General features: G+C 43.9%; 1 protein-coding gene across 4 annotated transcripts in view; it reads left to right on the forward strand.

The window, feature by feature from the left end:
* Window positions 1-19,368, forward strand: part of Pus10 (pseudouridine synthase 10) — an 86,444-nt gene that overhangs the window by 38,230 nt on the left and 28,846 nt on the right. For 3 of the 4 annotated variants that reach the window (XR_012907339.1, XM_075944506.1, XM_075944507.1), the window contains exon 5: window positions 16,092-16,126. Coding sequence is in view for 3 of the 4 variants with exons in the window: in XM_075944506.1 (XP_075800621.1) it covers window positions 16,092-16,126 (35 nt within the window). In the remaining variant the exon portion in view is untranslated. Of the gene's footprint in view, window positions 1-15,007; window positions 15,016-16,091; window positions 16,127-19,368 lie in introns of those variants that run through there. The other variant, XM_075944508.1, reaches the window with a different exon arrangement.

Consider the following 19,368-nt stretch of genomic DNA (forward strand, 5'->3'; position numbering starts at 1 on the left):
CATTCTGAGGTCAGTACATCTTTAAATTATATCAGCTTATTTAATTCGGTAGGTTTTTTTTTCTGTTATCCAATGTCTCAATGCAGTTGTTGTTCCTTTCTCATTAGTTTTTAGAAAATTCAAAGTTAATAAAGGATTATGCAGTCTATTTCTGGGGGTCTTTATCATCCCTTTCTTTTTATTTAACATACCCTTTAGAGTTCAATTTGATCTTTCAATAACTGCCTGGTCTGTAGAATTGTGTGGTATACCTGTAATGTACTTTATACTGTAATAAGTAAAAAATGTTTCATTTTCTTAGAGACATATACTGGAGCATTATCTGTCTTTATTTGTACAAGTATACTCATAATGGTCATAACTTCTAGCAATGTGTGATTACTAAACCAGCCTTTCCTGAACTCAGAGCAGTTGAAAGCCCCTTGAAAACCTGAATAGCTATCAATGGTGTGGTGTACATATTTTAATTTTCCAAATTCTACAAAATCAAACACATCCATCTGCCAGATTTCATTCCGTTTAGTACCCATATGGGATCAGATGTGTGTTTGTTGCTATGTGGAATGGTTCCTATTCCTGATTGTATCTTGTAATTGAATAAATAATAAAGTCAGTTCTGTATCATCTGATATAAATCCAGCAGTTTCAATATGCAAAACACCTTTCTGCATATTGGAATCGCTAACTACGTTGAGAGGTTTTTAAAATCTCTTAGTACCATGAGAATAGCATATAATTCTGACTTTTGGACAGAATCATAAGGATTTTGATCCACTTTACTTAAATTTTCTGATTTGTAACCTGCCTTTCCTGATTTGCATCAATATAGAATATAGGGGCTCCAGTTATTGGTATGTCCCGTGCAATGCAAATTTGTTTTTTTTTATAAGCTGAATTCTCTTGCTTTTGGGATAGTTGTTGTTAATCTCTCACAAAAAAAATTACTACAAGCTTGTTGCCAGGGTTCACTTTCTTCCCATAATTTGTCAATTTCATCATTATTAAAAGGTACTGCACTTTATGCTGGGTCTATTCCTGCTAATTGACAAAAGCTCAACTTTCGTTTTAGCATGAACTCAGAGACCTTTTCCATATAATTTTTAAATTTTGTATTCAGTTTATGTGGTAAAAAGACCCATATATCTTCCCTCTACATTAAAATTTCTGTAGGGGAATGTTTAGAAGATAATATGACCAGAATACAGTTAAGATTCAGATCCACATGTGTATCCGTAGTTTCTCTTCAAACAAAGTCAATTCTCACTGAGCTTCAGTTGATAATTTTCTGGGACTGTTTAAGTCCTTGTCACCATCTAAGGTTTTGTTTAAATTAATCAGGTCATCAGGACCTAGCACAGTAGTGTGCTGTAGATGAGAAATATCTTCTAGCAATCCTTGTAAATCCTTGAGAGTCTGCACTCAATCTCTCCTAATTTGTACCTTTTGGTATCTGATTTTTTGTAAACCTGTTTTATAGCCTAAATCATAGAATCTCCTCTACAAGAGTTAGTTTCAGAACAGGCTTCAAAGCTGCAGACAAACCCTGCCTTGGAAAACAGAACAAGAAAACAAGAAAGAATCTCTCCTTTTTAATTTTTTTCAGAAGCAATTTGTAGTATCCAACAATGCAAAATTAACATTCTTTCCAAATATCTACATTTGAATCAGATAATAAAATGTCATTTATGTAATGATAAACTATATTTCCAATGACTGACTTATAAAATATTGGCCCAGGGTGGGGCTATTTAACATTCCCTGTGGGAGAATCTTCCATTGATATCTCTTAGCAGACTGAGAATTATTATAAATAGGCACTATGAAGGCAAATTTTCTCTGTCCTTTTCTTGTAAAGGTATAGTGAAGAAACAATCTTTTAAATCAATATCTATAAGAGGTCATCCTTTAGGTAATAAAGAAGGCTAAAGAACTCCAGACTGTAGAGAGCCCATTGACTGAATCACCTTATTAATAGCTCTTAGATCTGTCACCATTCTCCATTTTCCAGATTTCTTTTTAACAACAAATACAGGAGAATTCCAAGAGCTGGTTGATTCTTCAATATGCTGAGCATCTGGTTGCTCCTGTACTAGCTGTTCTAAAGTCTGCAGTTTCTCTGTTGTTAAAGGCCATTGCTGAACTCATATAGGTTTGTCTGTCAACCATTTTAAAGGTAGGGCTGTTGGTGCCTTTGAAAGATCAGCAGCTGCTGTGCCCTGTTCTTGCACAACCTGAATGATCAGTGACTGTTCTTTATAATATCTTGTAATATTTTCTCCAGAAACATACGTTAATTTATGGTTTGTTTCTAAGATTGGGGGAATGTTAATCTGAGTATTCCATTGCTTTAACAAATCATGTCCCCACAAATTCATTTCTATGTTAGCCACATATGATTTTAATATTCCTCTCTGTCCTTTGACCCTATACATTTGACCCATCTCGTGCTCTCCTTTACCCGAGGTTGAGTTCTGATCCCTAAGAACTGAACATTTACATCCTTAAGAGCTGAAGAGGCCAATTTGGATGCCAAGTTTCTGATGAAATTATTGTTATATTGGCATCTTTGTTTGCCAGATCTTCAATGATGTCATTTATTTGTATATTTAATTTTGGTCTTTGTTCATTTACAGAAGTTTGCCAAAATCCTTGCTTTATGGTTCTCCTGAATTTTTTGTTCTCTCCTACAGCTGTTCTGTTACCCAGAGCAGTATCTTTTTGTACAGTTGGCATGAGGCTCTTTAATTGCTCTGAGAAGGAGTTTCCTCTACAATGACAGGAAATGACTGAACTGGATTTGGCTTAGGGCACCATGAGAAGCCTCTTGGAGTTTCCCGATGGCAAAGGATTACCTTGACTATTCCTTGTCTGATGCCTGCCTTTGACACACTTTCTGCATAATCCAGAAGGGAGGGGCATTCTAAATGGATTATTCTTAGAAAAAACATTGTTTCAAGGACCGCCCTGGGGGGCTGGAGAGATGGCTCAGTGGTTAAGAGCATTGCCTGCTCTTCCAAAGGTCCTGAGTTCAATTCCCAGCAACCACATGGTGGCTCACAATCATCTGTAAAGAGGTCTGGCGCCCTCTTCCGGCCTTCAGGCATATAGGCAGAATATTGTATACATAATAAATAAATAAATATTTAAAAAAAAAAGGACCGCCCTGTCTACTGTCCCATTTAAATTGACCTTGTTTGGCACAATTATAACATTTGACCTTTCAATTTTTTCCTCAAACCTCTGGAAATCACCTTTCCTATCTATGCATCATCATGGTCATGAAATTTAATATTAATTGTATCTCAAATCCATTCCTCCAAAGATGCTGGCCTTTCCTTTAATGGTCTGATTATCCTGTTTCATAGAGCATTGGCCTTTACAGAAGCCAGAGATTTAATTATTATTTGTCTAATTTCCAAATTCTATTTACTGCTGAAGTCAATCTTTTTAAGAAATCCATAAAGGCTTCCTTTGGGTCCTGTATATCTTAGTAAATGACTCAGTTTTCTTTCCTATTTCTCCAATTCTGTCCCAATCATTCAAAGCTGCTGTATGGCATTAATCCAGGGTGTGGTCATCATATACAGCCTGTCTTTCTATAGTAGCATAACCTCCTTCTTCAAGTGCTTCATCTTGGGCGATTTCCCTACCTCTAGCTTTACTCTGTTGTTCAATAGTGTTAGCCTCTTCTCTGAGCCAGGTACTCCATTGTGTAATTATGTATCAGTTTCTAAAAGATGAATGCATGCCTTATGAGACTATTGCTTCTTTGAGTCTCTTCAAATCTAACATTGACACAGGAGTCCAGTTAGCTATAACAGAGCCTCTGCCATTTGCCTATTCCTGTAAGGTTACTGGATATATTAAGGTTGGTTGTCTGAAAACCTTAGACTTTTTGCTGGATACTCTCCCACTAATCAAGAAAATGCCCTACAGCTGGATCTTTTAAAATTTGTTTTGTTTTGTTTTCCTGATTTTTTGAGACAAGGTTTCTCTGTATAATAGCCTGAACTGTCCTAGAACTTGCTATATGGACCACATTGGCCTAGAAGTCACAGAGATCCATCTACCTTTGCCTCCTGAGTGCTGGGATTAAAGGTGTGGGCCCCCACCGCCTGGCTCCTACAGCTGTATTTTAGGAGGCATTTTTCTCAGTTGAGGTTCCCTTCTTTTAGATGACTCTTCCTTGTGTCAAGCTGGCATAAAACTAAGCAAGACAATGTAACTTTTTGGCAGGTGCACGTCGTCACCTTCTGTATGTCTTTCTGTCTTTACTAGAACACCCTGCTGTACATTATTCTGTGTGTCTGTCTTTACTAGAACACCCTGCTGTACATTGTTTGCACTTGCATATGCAAATGCAGCCATTTTTACTTTTCCCTACTGTGTGTCCGTGCATGCTCGTGAGCTGAGCTGCAGCTGGAAGTTGTGGCCTACTTGGTTTGGTTCCTTCATTGTGCCTGGTTTTGTCTGTAGTAAGGAGGCCGCTTGTTTGGTTCCTGGCCTGGCTCACTTAGACCTGAAATAATTACACAGAAACTATATTATTTAAAACAATGCTTGGCCTATTCTAACTTATTATCAGCTAACTCTTACATTTAAATCTAACCCATTTCCATTAATCTGTGTATTGCCACATGGCAGTGGTTTACCAGCAAAGTTTTGGCATGTCTGACTCTGGCGGCTCCATGGTGTCTCTCTGACTCCACCTCCTTTCCCCAGCATTCCATTTCATTTTCCTCACTACCTAAGTTCTGCCTTGCTATAGGTTCAAAGCAGTTTCTTTATTCATTAATGGTAATCACATCACACAGGGAACTCCCACATCATTTGTCCACAGGCCGTGTTTGTTGAGGTGCTTTAGATGAGCTAGTGTTGATATGAAAGTAGTATATGTTAACTTTCCTATGAACCCTCTCCCACCTTGCTCTCTCTCTAATCAGTAGCCTCTTTTCTCTTACTATTGTTAACTATATGTATAATGTGATATATATGCAAATGGTTTTAGAGTCGACCACTTGGTATTAGATAACCAATTTGGAGACTTCCCTGGGGAAGAGAATTTTCTCTTGCTCTCAATATTCCTTGGTGTTTATTTCTGTAGTTCTCTGTCTAGGGTTGCGGCCCCGTGAGATTTCTCCTTCTGTGCTATTAGCATGTCTGTTGGTGTCATCCTTGCTCATGTCTTTTGATGATAGACCTGTGGGAGAGGCATAGAATCCTCTAGCCCTCGGCTGGAAGAGCTGGGGCCTTCTCCAGGGAAGTTGCTGTCTGTCACAGGCCAACCTTGTCCTGTGCTGGTTGTGGGAGATTTCCTGAAACAGTGCTGTGTTTGAGGCAGGAACTCAGAGGCTTCCTAGGACAAAGGTTTGGTCACTGAGTCTTGGAAGGGTGCTAGTATCCCAGCACCACGTTCCGAGGTAAAATATGTTTGCACATCCCAGCCACACCTGTTGGCAGCAGATGTTCCCTGCTTCACCAATGCTATTGACGCTCGAGTTCCCCGAGTTCAGCTGCTGAGCTCCCCCGTGAATGGTCTTCCTCACAGGTTCAAATTGCCCTCCTCCCTCTCTCCCACTCCGCTTTTCGCAATAATCAAATCTTGCAGAACTCAGCAAACAGCAGTTTGGAAGGCACAGCGGAAGGCCTTAAAACTCACAGTGTAAAAACAGCCATTGTGGGAACTGGGTTAATAGACCTGTAACCTAATTTGGCCCTGAGGATTTATTCTGTTCTGTCTGTGCTGATCTGCCCTTGCTTTGTCCTAAAAAGACAGAAGTCTTTAGCCTTTTAACACTTTGTTTTTATTGCCAACATATTGGGGAACCCAAGGCAATGAAAGTCTTAATGTCTTGTTTCATTTTCTTTTTTTAATTTGTCAGAAATATAAGTCGTCCTCCCCCTCCCCCCTCCCCCTGCCGCGGGAGTTGGGCAGGGTACTGAACCAGAGATTGGCCTCTGCAGTGCCTCTCACTGGACCTGGAGCTCACTGCTTTGGCCCCAGGGATCCTCTGTCTCTGCTCCCAATGCTAGGATTCTGTGCACACACAGCCGTGTTTAGCTTCTTATGTAGGTGCAGGAATCCAAACTCAGGGCCTCATGTGGCAAGCTTGTCGTGATTGAGCTGTCACTACATCCCCCATGTTTTTTGGGGGGGGGGCAGAGCTGGGGAATGAGGCAGGGTCACTCTTTGTAGCCTTGGGTGGCCTGAACTCACAGAGATGCGCTAGCCTCAGCTTCCCAAGAGCTGGGCTAGAAGGTGTCGCCCCTGCGCTGTCTCCTTTGCTGGTGGGTTCTCACTATGGCTGGCAAATGCTGTTCACCAGAGGCAGCTCCTAGGCCCACTCTGTTTCAGCTGCTTCATCACAGGTCTGAGGTCAGAGGCACTGGGAGAGAAGAGTCTAGGACTGAGACGAGGGTGGGAGAGGAGGCAAGGAGAGGGGGCCGGGTGGGTGGGGACAAACAGTGCTTCCAGGAGACATTCTCTCCTGCTCCCAGATCCTTTACCTTCTTTGTGCCTTTTGTGCTTGAGGCACAGGTGGGAAGCTAGCCCTGATGGAACAGATAAACAAGGTTGTACCAGGCTTGGGGGTGGGTGGAGTGGGTGAGGAGGAAGTCTTGGGTGGGGAGAAGGAGAAAAAGTTTTATTAAACTGTCTGTAACTGGGCATTTTGGGGGCAAGGAAATCTCTCTCTCTCTCTCTCTCTCTCTCTCTCTCTCTCTCTCTCTCTGTGTGTGTGTGTGTGTGTGTGTATGTGTGTGTGTCTGTTTTGGAAAATAACTGATCAAGAAAGAGGGTTTTGGTTTTGGTTTTTTGAGACAGGATTTCTCTGTAGCTTTGGAGCCTGTCCTGGAACTAGCTCTTGTAGATCAGGCTGACCGAAAGAGGTCTTTTTAATGCCTCCAGCTGCCCACACGGCTGTTACCATTCCCCACTGGGGTGAGTCTATATTTGTACCATCTTCGTTGTAAGAGTGCTGAAGAGCTGTGTGTGATTCAGAGGCTTTAGGGGCTCAATGGCATTGGTAGTATTTAGAAACTCCCAAATGTCTGCCAGCGTAGAAGTCCTGCTGTTCTGTGCCTTCCTTACCTCTTCAATTATTTTTTCAATTTTTTTAAATGTGTGAGTGTTTTGTGTGTGCGGGTGTCTGTGTCTGTGTGTGTGTGTGTGTGTCTGTGTGTGTGTGTGTATCTGTGTCTGTGTGTGTGCACGCACCACGCACATGCAGTGCCCACACCAGCCAGAGGAGGACATTGAACCCCTGGGAACTGGATACAGAAGGTTGTGAGCTGCCATGTGGGTGACGGGAGCTGAACCAGGGTCCTCTGGAAGAGCAGCGAGTGCAGCCCGTTCTTCTTAAAGTCAGCTCTTGGGCTTCACCCTCGGCAGCTGTACTGTAACACATTATCTCTAACTTGAATCACTGGTTTATTCCCAGCTGTCCTCATTTTGCTCAGTTCCCATCGTCCTCTTTGGTCCTCAGTCATAGTGGCATTCCTGGGACAGATGATTGTGCCAGTCCGTTGCATGGGTTTCTTTGAAGTTTGGCTTACTGTGAAATCTTCCTGTGTCCTCGTGTGGGAACGGTGGTCCTGTGAGCTAAGCTCCTGCGGCCTCCTTTGCTTCCCGGCCACACAGCCGCAGCAATGGTGGAGTTCTCAGAGCCTCACCGGCACCCGCCTGGTGCCCCTCACGTATGACCCGTTATGTTATTGATTACCAGTGCTGCTATGCGTGTTGTCGCTTTACTCCTCTTCCTCTTCCGCTTTACGGGTGTGCTCGTGGACAGACTTTTCTCTGCATGTCAGTGAGATACCGATAATAAAATGGGAACCCTTCTACCCGTGGTTAAGATGCCAAGGGCCCAGCTGACGAGCCACCTTGGCAGTGACTTGCGGTACTCAGCTACAGTGCTCCTTTTGTACGAGTGCCTGTTTTCTCCTGCAGGAATGCAGATGCAGGTGGCCACAGAATGAGAACATAGCCTGGGCATGCTCTCTTCATTTGTCTGGGATTTATGACTTTTTTAGGGTATTTTTTGTTTATTTTTTTGACAATTTCATACCTGTATGTAGTGCATCTTGATCATATCCAAGCCAGACCTTCCCTCCTACTCCCCCAGGCCCCTGGAACTTAGGATTTTTTTTGTGTGTGTGCTAAATTTCCCCATGCGTGACAGATGTTTTGGTACAAGTAATTCTTTACCTTCTTCTTATACTACCACTTAAGAAAAGTGATGGTGTGGAAATAGTTATATTGTGACTTGGTGAGTTATGGAAGACTCCCTTGAGTCCCTTGTGTACATTTCTGTGATGCTGTGTGTGTAAATGTGTCAGGTCGTATGTTACAGTTTCCGTGTTCAGGTTCATATCCTGATGTGACACTCGAGACATTCTGACCTTTCCAATCTCATTTTTCATAATTACTTGTCTTACGGCTGTGACAAGATAACAGACAGAAGCAATTTAAGGGAGGAGGCGGTTATTTTGGCCCAGGGTCCCAGGAGATACCTGGCCAGGAAGACAGGGAAGCAGGCCCAGCAGGTGGTCATGCGGCTTCCCCGGGGAGCCTTCCCTACACCAGTGCTCAGCTGCCCTCTGCTTTCTGTTGTCTGGATCCCAGCCTGTGGAGTCCTAATAGAGAACACTACACCTCAGCAAGCAGCTAGCCAACTTCTCTATTTAGGGTTTGCCTCGCTAAAACTCAGAGAAAGTTAAACTGAGTCTAGGATTAAACTGTGTGGTTCCTGAATTTTCAGGAAGTGACATACTGCCTCTGGTATCAAATCTGATAAATCATTAAAACTTGATAGCTGTAATGATTCTGTTGGGGCAGAAGAATTTAATTGCTGCTTTAGACAATGGATTATTTTTTAACTGACTAAAGAATAGAGTATTTATTGGAGTTTCCTTGGTGATCTGAAAGGGAGAGGTGAGCTTCTTTTTCCTAGGCAGAAACGGGTCCAGGGTGTCATTAGCATGTGGTAAAAACTGAATAATTGAGCAAGACTGACTTCTTTGGGATTCCGCCTTTTATCTCCTCTGTGTGATTTGTTTTCTCCAACCTGCAGCATGCTTGAACGGGGAGCCTGCAGAGAGGGAGGAAGAAAAACTATTAGCAAGTCTCAGGTTCTGAGGACTTTTGATTTAATTTTATATTACACATGGTTATCAGGTTTCCCTTGGCAACCTCCAGTTTTCTGCTATTTTATAGTCATAGTAAGATAAGTTACTTTGTACGCCAGTGACATCACCTGGAAATAACCTAAAAGAGACAACGAGGTCACTAAAAAGTACAGAGGAGCTGGGCATGGTGGCTCTCATCTTCAATCCCAGCTCTCAGGAGGCAGAAGTTGGCAGGTGTCTTGAGTTTTAGGCTAGCCTGGTCTACATGGTGAGGTCCAGACCGGCTAGAACTGCACAGTGGGAACCTGTCTCAGAACAACAAAGTGCAGAGAGAGCTGAAGCTGTGTCAGAAAGTTTCCACAGCTCAGATTTACCAACGAGAGGGAGATTTCAGAGTTACTATAGCAGTCTGGGGATGTGAAGAAATGGATCAAAGCCTACGGACTTTTAAAGGGGACATCTGAATTGTATTATCTCTAAAGTGTACATGCGATTTCAAGTTACCAACAGTTGCTCCTTGGTGGTCTAGTTAGAACTTGGTCCTCTCAGTGTAATAGCTACTACTTGTTAATTGTTTATTGTTTATGTTTATAGGAGCCCTACTTGATTGAATATATATGATTTCATAAATTCTCACAATATACCTGCAGGGCAAATATTAATATTCTCTATATCGGGGACCTCTGAGTGCCAGCCTCAGTGTCCCCTCAGGGTCCAGAAGACTCACAGCAAGCTCAGGACTGAGATCTGGGGATGAAGTGAACTCTTCACCACATACTTTTCTGCATCTGTTTCTTTATTCTTCTGCTGTTCTCCTCCTATTCTGTAAAGTTTCCAGTTTATATACACACACAAACGAAGGCAATTCTCTGAGCTTGGAGGTCCCTTTACCTTTGAAGGTCCCAAATGTGGTCTGTATGAAAGACTCCTTTCCTGACTGTATGTCCTGCCAAATGGAAGATGGTTGCAGGGAGCTGGCTCTAATGTATCTGAGGGAAGGAAGTGGAGATTAGACTGTGGGAGCCGAGGTTATTGACTATGTGACTAAATTTCCCACTGGAGGTCCCACAGAGAGGGGGATGACCCGGTACTCCAGTACATGGGAAAGAGTCGTGCCCACTTGTCCATACTCTGCTGGACCTTGCACAAGGGAGAGTGCTTCAGGCGTCACAAGACCTCCACTATGAGAATCAGTCGATCCGCAAAAGGTGGCTGGCCCAGCGCCTCGCCAACTGGCACATTTGTTGGTGGGTCAGCCTTCTGGCGTGATCAGCTGAAATCTCACTGTATGATTCCTGTGGACCACAGCGTTTTTACAGGGAAATAAGATTATTGATCTCTTGCAGTATAAAGAAGGGTAGGACGGCGCTATTATCTAGGACTTCTCAGCTTTGGGAAATCATTATTTCTATAATCTTGAAGTCCCGTCAGTCTCGATAGCATTGGTTTTGAACAGGTCGCTAAGCAATGCCTATTTGGTAACCCTTGGCCGTCCTGCAGTTTAAACTGCAAGGCTCTTAGTTTGTTCCCTCCCTTCAGCTGTTAGATCCATGCCGTTCACTGTGGGAAAGGGTTGAATACGTGGACGAAATGAAGGAGTCTTATCGTGCGGAGGGTGGTACTAGAGGGGGAGCAGATTCAGCAACCCACCAGGTGTGCCGAGCGTGTCTTCTTAGCTAGGGAGTACCTGGTGGGCCTTGGCTTAAGTTGGGATATGCAATGTTTCTGCGTGGTCCTGAGGTTAGGAGTCTCTAGTTTCCTGCGAGGAAGGACAGGCTCTGCATATATTGTACAGCGTAACTGCTTGAGGAGGAAAGGAATTGTAAGGATGGCCATTTTGTGGCATGTGAGAGCAGAGACTGTGAGTGTTTTATTGATCCACGTGTGTTCTTGTCATGTTCACAAAACGTCAAATGCTGTGGCGGACAGAGCGTCCCTTGTTCATAAGCCGCAGTGCCGTGGAACCTGAGAGGTCCTTCTGCCACACACTCCAGTGTGAAGCATTCTGCATTGTTGTCATTGACCCCTCATTTCAGGAATGTAGCTCCATTTTAGGAAGTTTGCAATTAAACAAGAATTTTGAAAAAGTTTTCTCTAAGTGTTTACCTACGTGTATGTCTTGTTCTTTCTGTGGGGTAATCTTGTTCTTTCTGTAGGGTTGAAGAGAAAACACGAGACACACGGTGGTCCCACGTGGGTAAACTTTAATGGGGGGGTGACGACAGGTGAGGGACGGGGGTGAAGAGACGGAAGGAAAAAGGGGGCGAGTTATGGCGTTCCCCATTTTTTAAAGGGGATCCAGGTGCATCTGGGAAAATGTCCTGCGCATGCGTGGCTCTCCGTCGAGCTGGGATTTGTAGTGTCCTCTACTGCTTCTGGGAATTGTAGTCCAATGATCCTTCTGTGCATGTGCAGCCTCATCTCCAAATAGAACAGCATGTCACCCTAAACGGGTAGGGAATGGGGGCGTAGCCCTGTCTCTCATGACTGCTTCCTGCTGGCTTTGGGCGTCGAGGGATCCAGGGAGTGTCTGATCGTTCTGATGATGTTTTGTTGATTATGTCCTGTCCGCTGGTGTTTTGAGGTGGTTGATTGAAGAAATTCCGTCTGTCTGGCTCTTGAGTAGCTGGGTTATCGTTAAGATGCTGGAAAACAAAAGTCGCATTAGTAGAGAAAAAAATATTAAAGGGGAGAGGGGGTTTGGGAAGTTAAAAGGGGAGATTTGGGGTGGGGGGGCTTTAGGAGGTCTGGGGTTAAGAATGATAAAAAAAATAAATGGTACTTATTCCATTAATTGAATGGTACTTATTCTGTTAATGATCTGTTTGTGTCTACTTTGTTCAGGTGGGTCGGGCTGGCGTCTTGGAACTTAAAGAAAATGTCTTAAATAGATTTTAACCGTATATTCCTTAACATTTTAGGGGTCGCTGCTGCAGTCAGTGACAGACCTGTTATGTCAAGGTACTTTGTTTGTTAAGAATTTGCTTACCACCTAAAACTTTGACTCCGTGTTTGATGATGATTTCGGTAACGACAGCTGGATGGTTATTTAGGAATTTAAAGAAAGGAGGGTGTGTTAACACAGGAGGATTAAGTGAAGGATGGGACCACTGTTTTCCTTAGACTGGAGTAGAGGGGGCTGAACCTGGTGTCCTTTGGAACTTAAGAGAACAAGGTCCTGTCTGAGTTACCGTGTATGGAGGATTATCTTGAGCCGTGGAGATGAATGGTTTAAGATGTGACAGGTGAGTCCAGTGAGGAATTCCTTCAAGCTTGGCAGCTGTGGGAGTTAGAAGGATTACTCTGAGGGGACCCTGCCATTTAGGGGAAAGAGGTGAGGGACGTTGGCCTGGAGGCGAGAATAATACCCTATCTCCTATTTTAACTGGCGGTGGACATGTGTTAGCACATGGCTGAGGTAGTGAGTGATCTGTGAAGTCCCACAGTAGTGAGCATAGGTGGAAAAGGAGGGGAGTGAGCAGGTAATCAGGAATGGGAGAGGTTCCCGATGAGAGGCCAGGGGTTAAAACCGGCCGCTCATACATGAGTTCGAAGGGTGAAATGAAAAGGGGGCCCTTTGGGAGAGCCTGAAGCCTGAGAAGAGCCAGAGGCAGAAGTCTTACCCAGTCGAGGGGGAGTTCCTGTGACATTTTAACGAGGGCTTCCTTTAGAGAGCGGTTAGTCCGTTCTACCTTACCTGAAGACTGAGGGTGGTACAGTATGTGGAAATTCCAGGGGATTCCAAGTGCCCTAGACAGATTTTGAGAAATCTGGAAGTAAACTCTGGGCCGTTATCTTTTGGCAGATCTGACAGGAGGCCGTGGTAGCTTTTAGGAACCTGATATCCTCAGGTGTGGGTGTTTTAACTGAATAACAACGGGGGAATGGTGATCAGCGACGGCGGGATTTGGGGTGTCCCACACGAGACTCCGCGGCGGCACACGAAAGCGCGTGAGCGGAGGGGTGAAAGAAGGTGCAAGGCAGTGGGCGGAGGGGGAGCCTGACAGGGCTTTGGAAGATCGAGGGGGCGGAGTAGGGCGGGAAGGGGATGGAGAAGAGTCCGAAGAAGCTTCTGGCTGCCTGTGTGACCTGCGGCGGGGGGAATGGGAAGAAGCTTCCAGCTGACTTCACAATCTGCTGCAGGAGAAATGGGGTGAAGCTGAGTCGGAGGGACTAGGTGAGGCCCTTGTAGATCTGGAACTGGAGTTTCTTGGGGACCTAGAAGGAGAACGGTTAGATGACCTGGAAGGAGAGTTATGTGGGACTCTGTCGGAGGGGCTAGGCGAGGCCCTTGCAGATCTGGAACGGGACTTTCTTGGGGACCTAGAAGGAGAACGGTTAGGTGACCTGGAAGAATATTTATGCGGGACTCCCGGAGACCTAAAAGTGGAATGTTTAGAGGCATTATGGGGAGATGTAGGTGAGTCCTTCCTGTGCCTAGAAGAAACCTTGGAGGAAAGAAGAATGGGTGAGCTGTCGCTCAACTGGGCAAAGCAAGAGGGGGTGGCCCCTCGAGGCCGGGGGCGGGGTGGAGGTTTGTCCGCGGGGTCCATGGCAGGAGCAGAGGGTTCCTGGAGGGACGTCATTGCTAAGAACGTGTGCAGGTGAACAGTGAGAAGCAGCAGAGGGGTCAGTTTTAAGGGCTATGTAAAAGAACGCCATAATGTACATCATTTCTTTCCATTTAGCAGAACGATGGCAGAAGTTAGCTAGCTCCCGTAAAATATTGGGGTCAAAGGAGCCATGAGGAGGCCATTTAAAGTTTCCGTGTAAACTGTATCTTGGCCACGTCTTAGAGCAAAGACGGATGAGTGTAGATAACTTAACGGAAGGGATTAGGGCGTGAGGTTGAAGAGCCTCCAGAAGTTGTCCCAGAGGAGAGGACAGGGGAATTGTTTTTGAAGGCTTAGCACCCATGGCTAGAACTACTTAAGACTTTATCAGGCTAGGCTTCATGTCTTTGAACTAAAAACGTATATGCCTTATTTATATTAAGAGTAATATCTTTAAAAGTACAGATTTAGATTAAGGATGGATATAAAAGATGATATGATCAGCAGTATGATGAAAAACCTTTGGTGTTTGTAAAACTATATCTGATTATTAGGGCATATGTGTGTCTGCGTGTGCTGTGATTTTATAATGTTTACATAATACCAGACTGGCTTATAATTAAGTGGTCATGTTAATTAAAACTGTCAACTTAGCCCATATTCATATATCCGCAAAAGGCGCCTAGAAGATGCCACGAACACTGGCAAGGCTCTGGACACAGGCGTCCGAGTGACCAGAGGGCAGTGTTAATGGCTTGACTGAACCGATCCTAGCCTCCGACGGGAACAGAAGTCCGGGGCAGGAGGGTCGCAATCAGGCCAGAAGGGTTAGGCCGCCCGTTGCAGCCGAGGGGCTCATACTGTAATGAGCCTGTACATAAAGAGGACAGAAGAAGATCAGAAAGAAGAGGTGAGAACTGGAAGCTCCGAGCTTCCAGGCGCGGATAAAAACAGGTCTAGCCGAGGGTGGAAGGCCGAGGGGGGGGGTCAGCATCCGTACCCAGGACATGCCAAAGAAAGCCGGGAGCTCCACCGGACGATCTCTGGGTGAGAGGGGACAGTAAGCCAACCCAGGTGAACTCACGAATTAGCTGCTGTTGGTTGTAGATGACCGCATTTAACACGTGGGGGCAGTCGCAGGTCCTTGGTCCTGACCTTGTCCTAGGAAGCCCCTGGCTCTGGGAGGCGCCAAAAACTGGAGCCGCGGCCTCAGGTGAAGATACCGGGAGGAAAGGTCCCTGAGCAGACGGCACCGATCTTGTTCTTTCTGCGGGGTAATCTTGTTCTTTCTGCGGGGTTGAAGAGAAAACAGGAGACACACGGCGGTCCCACGTGGGTAAACTTTAATGGAGGGGGGGGTGAAGAGACAGAAGGAAAAAGGGGGCGAGTTATGGCGTTCCCCGTCTTTTAAAGGGGATCCAGGTGCGTCTGGGAAAATGTCCTGCGCATGCGAGGCTCTCCGTCGAGCTGGGATCTGTAGTGTCCTCTACTGCTTCTGGGAGTAGTTCAATGATCCTTCTGTGCATGTGCGGCCTCGTCTCCAAAAGGAACAGCTGTATGTCTATGCATACCTGTTGCCTACAGAGGTCAGAAGAGGGCTCTGGATCCCTTGAACTAGAGAAAGTGGTTGTGAGCCACTGTGTGGGTGCTGGGAACCAGACTTGGGTCCTCTGTGAGAGCAGCCCATGTTCACAATCCCTGAGCCTTCTCTTCATCCTCCAACTCTTCGCAGGTTTTAATAATCTTTCTCAGAATGTTTTACCTAATGTAGAACTAAGTGCATGAGAAGGTAAAAGAACCATCAACCCACAATAGATTCTATAATTATTACCACTGTACTGTATTTGCATTAGGATATATCTATTCTTTCATTTACCCATTCTCTGATCTGTTTAGCTCTCATTGTATTTCAGAGAGAGTCCAGGTAAACGTGCTGCATTTAGCTCCTGGTTATATAAACATGAACATGATGAGCCAGATAGAGTTATTAAAAAATAAAACCCACACCGTTCAGATCTATGTTTTAGAAGCTACATGTGTACTCAAGTCACTTGGGCTGTTTGGTTTTGAGACAGGGTCTTAGGTAGCTGAGGGTGGCCTCAGACTTGTTATATAGCCAGGGCTGGCCCTGAACTCCTAATCTTCCTGCCTCTCCCTCCCATTTGCTGGGGTTGTTGGTGTGTATCACAAGACTTTGAATTCCTAGACCACAGCACGTCAGCATTACAAACTGAAATCTTACCCTCTTTCTGTTTAAAGGAGCCTGAGGTCAACACATTCAATAGCGACTCTTTCTAATAAGAGGAGTTTGATTAACAAATTATTTAAGCACTTTGATGATGATGTTGAAACTTCCCTTTACTAAATACTTTTCCTTTTCTCTTCTTTCTGGGTGTTATGAATTGCCTCCAGCATGCTGCATGGTTGCTGGTCAAACAGGAAATGGGGTAAGTAGGGAGTTTCTACCTTTATTTAAAGATGCCTACCTGATTCTTAAAGTACTTCCTGTTACAGAGTAAAGTCAGCAGCCAGAGCAGTGGGCACAGTAGGTGCTTTCGTTAAGTGCCTTGTCCATTTGGTTTTGTTTGTTTGTTTTTTACTTTTACGAGGGCTTGTTTAACATGATTGTATTGACAAACATTAGACATGGGTTGAAAGTAGTTTGGGAGGCTAGCTTAAGATAGTAAATTTTAGATTTATACTTGAAGCTAAATTATAAAACTAGATGATAAACCATGAGAAGTAAAATTCTGCTTAAATCAGAGTGAGTGAGTTTACAGAGAGCACCTGGGCAGCAGAAATCAGCAGTCCAGCCCTTGCCCAAAACTCGCAGGAGACAGATAGGTTTTGAATTTAGATCTTTGGATTTTAGGAATCTAATGTGGTTTTAAATCTTATATATAATGTACACCTTTCTTAGTTAGGGTGGTGCTGTGTAATTGAATGAACTGCTTCTGTAGGGAAGGAAACACATCAGATTTGGTGAACAGTCTCACATGTCCAAATCAAGTGTATAAAAAAAACTGTTAAATCTTCAGAGTTTTTGTTTTTGTTTGATTTTTAAAGCTAAGCATTCTGTGCCGTATGATTGATTATTGGAGGTTCCCGTGTACTTTGGTGAGAAAAACCCAGAAGACGTAGCTTTCTGTATTAGAAGCTCATCTGTGGCTCTGAGATTTATAGAAAAATATTAACATAGTTTTTTGTTTGTTTTGTATATGATGTCTGCATCTTCCCTTTTCAAAGGAGAAATAACCACATCATCAACGGTTGCAGGCTTAGTGAAACTTAGTCCCTGCGTTTCAAAGCCTTGAGACTGGTCTAACAAATGTTGACCTTAACCCCACGAGAGCATGCCGTTTCCTGAACGCTTCCCTCGCATGTGCATTGCTTGGGTGGTGTTGCTTTCCTTCCTCATCAGAGGGTTTTGTACCAAGCTGTTTGTTTGACTACATGGGGATACTGGGACGGAAAGATACCGGATGCTGTTTTTCCTTCGGTGTCCCAGTCATTTTAGGTTGAAAAGATCGCTAGGGATTCCATTAAGGAACTGATGTAGGGAATTTAGCTCAAAATAATTGCTAGGTGTTCTGGTTGGCCTTCTCTTCAGACTCCTGGCGGTGCTGTGTCTAAGGTGGGAGTGACTGCAGGGGTCACCTCATCTGGGGTGTGTGACAGCAGACAGGGTCCCAGAAGGTCCTCTAAAGGACAATCAGGTACAGCCTTATTCAAATTTCATGACTAAAAATCTTAACATCGGGCAGGAGATATGACTCGGTGGTTAAGAGCACTGCCTGCTCTTCCAAAGGCTCTGAGTTCAATTTCCAGCACCCACGTGGTGGCTCACAGCCATCTGCAGTGAGATCTGGCGCCCTCTTCTGCAGAACAGTGTATGCGTAAAAAAATATCTTAGCATCTTTTTGTTTTGTTTTAACTTTTTGAAACAGGGTTTCTCCGTGTAGCCTTGGCTATCCTAAAACTCCCTCTGTAGAACAGGCTGTCCTCAAACTCACAGAGATCTGCCTTTCTCTGCCCCCTGAGTGGTAGAATTAAAGGTGTGTGTCACCACCACCCAGCAAAAATATTAACATCTTAAGTATTATATATTTTTTGCCCTACATATGAATAAGGTTATCAAGTAAGCCTTACTCTGGCTTTTTAATCTGGAGGAGAAAAGTACCTGTACTTGGAAGATTTTTAGCTGGATTACCAAGTTTGAAATTCTTCATACAAATCAGTTTTCTTTTCTCTGTGTTTGTTTTTTGAGACAAGGTCTCAAATATGGTTCTGGCTGGCCTGGTACTCATAAATATTTTCCTGCCTCTGTTGGGAGTAAAGGCATGGCAGGTTTTTTTTGTTTTTTTGTTTTTTTTTTTTTAATGTATAATGGACAATTTTAATAGGATTGACTCCTGTAGTGCTTTGGAGCCTAGGATCTATAAACAAATTTAAAATAGTTTATTTTTCTGTTTCTACTTTTTATCCTTTAAAATATATTTTCTTGGGGATGGAGAGATAGCTCGGTGGTTAAGAACACTTGCTGCTCTTCCAGAGGAGCCAAGTTTGGTTCCCAGGACCCAAAAAAAAGAATTCACAACCATCTGTTTATCTGGCCTGCATGGGCCACACTCACGGTGTGCACGCATACAGGCAGGCAAAGCATTCACACACATAAATAAATATTGTGTATTTTATTTGTGACATGCATGCAGTACCCATCGTGGCCAGAAGAGGGCATCAGATCCCCTGGAATTCGAGTTGCTCGGAACTGGACTCGAATCCTCTGCAGGACCAGTGTACATTCTCCAAGACATGCTTATTTCTTAGCTGTATACTTTCAACTTTGATGCTAGTTTATGCAAATGTAATTAAATTGTTGACACAATATCAAAATAGTCTTTTAAAACATCTAAATGTGGGCTGAAGAGTAGACTCAGCGATTAAGAACGCTCATTGTTCTTGCATGGGACATGGGTTCAAGTCCAAGCACCCATGTGGAGGCTCAAAGCCATCTGTAGTCCCAGTCCCATGGCATCTGGCACCTTCTTCTGGCCTTGGGCGCCAGGCATGCACATGGCACACAGGCATACAGTTTTCTCTGTTTTTGTTCTGTATTTTAGGACAGGGTCTCTCCATGAGGCCCTGGCTGCCCTACAGCTGGAGATAAAGACTAGGCTGGCCTTGAACTCAGAGAGACCCTCTACCGCTGTTTCCTGAGTGCTGGGATTAAAGCTGTGTGTACTCACACCTGGAGACATGCAGTTTCATAGTTTCCAAACCAAACAACAACACACTTAAAGTAAATAAATCTAATATATATCTAAATGTTCCTAATATCCAGAGAAGTAGAAACAGTTCGTGTAACCTATTAAATACAAGAGTTATCTGGGTATTTCATTGTTAAACTGTACCCCAAAGCACCTTTAACTATAACCAAAGTTATGGTCTCAACTGGATATAGAATGGGTGGGCAACTTTTAATTTGCATTTTTAGAGGAACAGTAGGTATGTGTATGTATGTGTGTGTGTTTATAATATCTATATATCATACTTTTCCCCCTAAAGATTATTTTCTTCTGCATGGGTATGGTGTTTCCTATTAGTTTATAGGCAGCTTAGCAGTGGCTATATCAGAACAGTAGTAGTTTTTATATTTTTTTTCTCTCAGACCAACTAATTTTAACTGTTA

The sequence above is a fragment of the Microtus pennsylvanicus genome, chromosome 12, assembly GCF_037038515.1.
Source record: "Microtus pennsylvanicus isolate mMicPen1 chromosome 12, mMicPen1.hap1, whole genome shotgun sequence".
NCBI lineage: Eukaryota > Metazoa > Chordata > Mammalia > Rodentia > Cricetidae > Microtus > Microtus pennsylvanicus.